Genomic DNA, 5,606 nt, shown 5'->3' with positions numbered 1-5,606 from the left:
TCAGAGAAAAAGAGGAAGACCCCTAACGAGATGGATTGGCCAAGTGACATCATCAATGGACTCAAACGTGGCAACAGTTGTGAGGTTGGCCCAGGATTGTGCTGTGTTTTGTTCTGCTGTGCATAAGGTCTCTGTGAGTCAGTACCAACTCGATGGCACCTAATAACAACAAATGACTAATGCTCATGAGCATTTCTTATGTTTTTTGGCCATCTGAATGTCTTCTTTGGTGAAGTGTCTGTTCATGTCCTCTGCCCACTTTTTAATTGGACTATTTATCTTTTTCTTGTTGCGATATTGAAGCTTTCTATGCATTGTAGAGATCAGTCCCTTGTCTGTTATTGCCAAAAAAAATTTTCCCAATATATGGGTTCTCTTTTTACTTTTTTGGTATAATCTTTTGAGGTCTCTGTTTGGTCTGTCTTCTGCTATTTGTGTGTTTTCAGTTATGATTGATAGGATATTTATGCTATTTATCAGAGCCCCTTAAGCTTGTCCCAATTTTTTCATTCATGAACTTTATAGTTCTAGGTTTTACATTTAGATATTTAATCCACATTGAGTTCATTTTTGGATAGGTGTGATATATAGGTCTTATCTTCTTCTGTAAATGGATATCCAGCTTTACCAGCACCATTTGTTAAAGAGACGATCTCTTCCCTGTTTAATGTGTTTTGGGCCAATTTTATGGAAAGGGATGAAGCAAAAGATATTAACTGGGTTTCTAAAGAAGAGCTAACCGTATCTGAGACAAGCAGAAGCAGTGGAGCTGGTTCAGGACTCTTGTTCAAAGGACAGGAAGCTAGGAGGAAGCTTTCTATTTACCTCCTGGGAAAGACACCTGAGCTCCTCAGGCTCACTCATGTGGGGGTGGGGGTTACCTTTCAGGACCCAGCTCCCTGTGCTTGTCCCTCAACTGACTTCACTTTTGCCTTTGAGTCTTCTGTGGCTAGGACTCTCAGGGCAGTGGGGGTGCAGAGCTGGGGTCTGGGCATCGGGCCTGGGCAGCCAGGAGACAGATGAAGGAGAGAGGTTCTGAACCACACCTCCTGGTTTCATGTGGACCAAGGATCCAGTGCCCTGCGGCTGGGCCTTCTGCCTACTTAGCTTAGAGACCACCCCTCCTGTTGAAATAACAAGGGCCTTAATGGAGGAGAGAGACACTTTACACTAAGTGGAAACACAGGTGTCAGCCCAAGAGACTCAGAGGCAGTCCAGGGCGGGAACAGAGAAAGAAGCAGGCCCAGCTTCCATGCAGTCCTGGGGGAGGTGTCCCTGTTACTGGCTAAGGGGAAATTCCCCTGTCTCCAGCTGGCCCTGACTGAGGCAGGTCAAGGATCAGAGTGCCGTTGTCACTCACCGTGGCCTTAGCGTGCCTGTGTCTTGTCTCTCACTCTTGCCCCAAAGTCAGGCCCAGGACATCGCGAAAGCCCCAGCACATACACCACACAGCAGACTGACATACTACAAACATAGACTTGAACAGTGTCTGCTCAAATATGTGTGGGGATGGGGGTGACATCACCTCAAGGTGTCCTGCCCTCCTCAGGAAGGCTGGGGGTCAGTGCTATGTGGAGTCTGAAAGGCCTGTTGCTGTTCACTGGAAAGTATCTGTAAGTCTGGGAAGCAGCAGTGCCCATGGGCCAGGTGGGCATTGTCTTCAAGAACTAGTACGGCAGCACCATACTGCCTCAGCAGCTCAGTGAAACAACACCTGGAAGACCCCTCTGCTCTCCCTGCACCATCCCTCCCCTCCACCATGTCTTCTGGAAGGAATGTCAGGAAAATGGGAGGGGTCACAGAACCACATTTCTAGAAAGCACGCAGGCCCTCCTCCCTGAGTCTTCAGAACAAGAAATCACAGTTATTACATGCTCTCAATCAATTCCAACTCATTCAAATTCACCCTGGGTGGCACAAATGGTTAAGCACTGGATGGTTCATGGAGAGATTGGCAGTTCAAACCCCCCTACTCCACAGAGTTACCTCAGAAGTCAGGCCTGGTGATCTGCTTCTGAAAAGTCACAGCCTTGAAAACCCTGTGCAGCAGTTCTCCTCTGCACCACAAAACTATCAACCACAAAGTGGACAACTTTAAATAACAGGAATTTATTCTCTTGTGGCTCTGGAGACCCAAAGTCCAAATTCAGGGTGTTGGCAGGACCTTGCTCTCTCCGAAGTCTCTAGGGGAGGACCCTTCCTAGACTTGAAGCCTCTGCCTCTGTGGTCACATGGCTGTCTTCCTCTCCCCCATGTGTCTGTCTGTGTCTTCTTTCACAAGGATGCCATTCAGATGGGGTTAGAAGGCATCTTACTCTATGTCAGCTTATGTTGACTTTACTAATGATAGCTACACAGAGACACACACACTGTTTATTTTTATATAGACCCTATTTCCAAGCAAGTTCATTTCACAGGTGAGGGGAGTTACACAGTTCATCCCACAACACCTGCCCTCCTTGTTCCTTCTAAAAGGGCTTATTTCTAAGAGTTCTGGGATGAAAGGGTACAGGGTAAAAGAAAGGGAGGCTGGGTTAGGACCTGTGTGCACCTCTTCCCAAGCCTTGCAGGAGGAGGATAGAACTCCTGGGAATCCTGCACCCCGTGCCCCATACATAGACCCTCTCCCTAGAATCGCTGGATTCTGAGGACTGAGAGATGACCCTACTTTCCGGTTGAGATGCTCTTGCTTTGAAGACTGCTCACAGATTCCATTTCCAGAAATGCCATCTTGGACACCAGGGCCACAGGCCCCTGTCTCACTGTCGAACACCTGCAGGTCGAAGGCGGCCCTGCGCCTAAGGTTCGAGGTGTGCAAGGAGCTTCGGGAACACATGGAGCTCCTGCCCGAGACTGGCTACATCCAAGCCTTGTCCACCTACACAGTGCAGCTCAAGTTCCTGCCGCGGTGAGAAGTGGGCGGGGGAAGAGGAGGACGGTGGATGAGGCCATTAGTTCCCATCAGAGCTGTCACCCACAATGAGCCTTGACTGCTGCCCATCACAATGACATGGAGTTCTCACGTTTGTACCCACTGCCAGCTAGTGAATTCCGACCCAGAGCACCCTATAGGACAGAGGGGAACGTCCCTACAGCAGCAAATGGCCACGTTTTCCCAGCCACCGGGTGAACTGAAACTGCCAACCCTTTTTGTTAGTAGCCAAGCACTTACCCAGTGCGCCACCAGGACTCGATCTTCTGATTCGTCGATCTTGACGTTGGCAACCTTTTATCATGAGACAGCAAACAAGTAGCTGTACATTTCCAAAGAGGCTTTTTTGAGAAGATTCCCTTATGTTGCAAATACCTTCTTAATTTAAAACATGATAAATGCACATGTGTAGATTTGAGTCCAGTTCAGGACAGGCTAAGGTCCCCCAGTCAGACACTGATGGTGCTCCACCCAGCGAGACTCACTGCGTGTCTGTCACCCCACCCCAAAGCTCCACCACGGGGTCTTCTCTAGAGTGCCACATTTCATGCGTCTCAGCACTACTGTGACCAAAAACATGCACTGGTATTTCAGAAAACATCAAGGAGGAAAATCCGTATGCATGTACCCGCTTTGTTTCAGACACTCCCTCCCAAAAGATGCAGGGAAATTCTTTGACAAGGAGACTCGAGTCCTGGAGGCCCCGATGACCATCTGGGTGGCTGACCAGGTCTGTGTGGCCCCATGCTGGGTGCAGTGCCTGACTCCCAAGTCCCAGGAAGACAGGTTGCTCTGGGGGGCTGGGCTCTGCACTGTGAGGCCTCCAAAAAGTAAGGCTCTAGATCTGAAAAGCCAGCCTGAGGACCAGCTGTCTGGTGACCAAAGATGCCTCCTGGCCAAGGGACCAAGAGCACAGAGAGAGGTGGGGTGGTCTGTGGGTCAGTGAGGAGCTTGGGCAAACCAAGAACCTCCAACTCGCCTTGGCTAGCCCCGGCGCACACACACACGTATCATAGACTCTGTGTTCCTGAAGAGTCGGTGTCCCCTTACCACAAGGCAGCAGTGGTGCCTGCTCTTTCTCACGGTGCCTTTGCTGTTTTGGGGAACATATGCGGTAGAGCCAACTACAGGTGAACAGCATGCACTTCTGCCCTTTGTGTCCAGATCAGGCCAGTGGAGTTCATCGTCCATGCCATCGTGACCACCTCCGACTTGGAGATCAACCCCTCAGAGGTGGATTTTGGCTACTGTACCATCTACGAGGCTATTAAGACCGAGGTCACCCTCCACAACCACTCCCTCCTACCCCAGGAGTTTGGGTTCGTCAGACTCCCCAAGGTAACTCCATGGTCAGGAAAAGGGGCCCAAGCAAGGGATGCTGTAGGGGCCAGATCATGGGCAACAACTGCTCTGGATCCAAGCGCCAGGCCCTGCCAGGCCTCAGAACCTCCCCTGGACTCCACTCTCACCTCTGTCCCTCTGCCCAGCCTCTTCCCTACACCCCAAGCCCCACCAGACACCTCTTCCTCTTCCTCTTGGGTTCTGTCTCGCCCTCCCTCAACTCCATTGGGCCCCTCTGTTGGGCTCATGCCCCCACCCTTCCTTCTAGGACTTAGGCCTCCCTGGGCCCTGCAGGGCAGGCAAGACAAATCCAACCCTCATCACCAAGCCCTACTCCTGGGCTGCCACACTCTCAGCCCCATGATCCTTTCCCCTAGGTTTGCCAGTCATGCTTCAATTCTTTTTAGTCCTTTTTTTCTTTTTAATTTTTAAATGTTCTACCTTTTTATCTTCTATATCTCTTCAGAAATGACCTGCTATGTTCCTTCATTTATATGCACATGCCACAAATTCATATTCACTCCCATCACACCCCCATACATATACACCTATCACACACTCATACTTACCATCATACCCCCATATACACATACACTCCTCACACACTCATATACACCATCACACCTCCATACATATACACACCCATACACCCCCATATACATACACTCATCACACACTCATACACACCCATCACACACCCCATACACACATACACCCATCACACACTCATATACACCCATCACACACTCATATACACCCATCACACACTCGTACACACCCATCACACCTCCATACATACATACACACATCACACACTCGTACACACCCGTCACACCCCCATACATACATGCACCCATCACACACTCATGCACACCCATACACCCCATACATATATACACACACATACATATATACACCCATCACACAACATACATGTATACACACATCACACAGTCATATGCTCACATTTTTCACGTACACACACTCACACACACACCTGCTACCTTCATGTCCACACAGCTCCCCCAGCAAAGATAATCACAGTTTCTATCTTGACATCAGTGGCTTTTTTCATTTACCAGTTTGTAGACATTCAACCCAATGATGGGTTTGGGACAATCTTGCCACTAGAAAGTTTGCAGCTTGACATCATCTTCCAGCCCACCAAGGCCAAGGAGTACAGCTTTGAACTGGTCTGCAAATCAGAGATTAACAGGTGAGCCTTCTGGGTAAGGCCTTATGCAGGGGCTGCCACATGCAGCTCAGGGCAGCCCCTCCACCTGCCCTGTGCCACTAGCCTGGCCTATAGACTCCACCTGCCAGGAATGCTTGG

At 49.7% G+C, this 5,606-nt stretch overlaps 1 protein-coding gene across 1 annotated transcript in view; it reads left to right on the top strand.

The window, feature by feature from the left end:
* Positions 1 to 4,637, top strand: part of KIAA1751 (KIAA1751 ortholog) — a 146,614-nt gene extending 141,977 nt beyond the window's left edge. The window contains exons 17-21 of the mRNA XM_006871776.1: positions 1,550 to 1,613; positions 2,780 to 2,908; positions 3,575 to 3,662; positions 4,097 to 4,270; positions 4,542 to 4,637. Coding sequence (XP_006871838.1) covers positions 1,550 to 1,613; positions 2,780 to 2,908; positions 3,575 to 3,662; positions 4,097 to 4,270; positions 4,542 to 4,637 — 551 coding nt within the window. The remainder of the gene's footprint in view (positions 1 to 1,549; positions 1,614 to 2,779; positions 2,909 to 3,574; positions 3,663 to 4,096; positions 4,271 to 4,541) is intronic.
* The last annotated feature ends 969 nt before the right edge of the window (positions 4,638 to 5,606 follow it).

The sequence above is a fragment of the Chrysochloris asiatica genome, unplaced genomic scaffold (assembly GCF_000296735.1).
Source record: "Chrysochloris asiatica unplaced genomic scaffold, ChrAsi1.0 scaffold00173, whole genome shotgun sequence".
In the NCBI taxonomy this organism is placed as follows: Eukaryota; Metazoa; Chordata; class Mammalia; order Afrosoricida; family Chrysochloridae; genus Chrysochloris; species Chrysochloris asiatica.
Note: the sequence above shows the minus strand (reverse complement) of the source record. Positions and strands in the feature narration are given on the sequence as shown.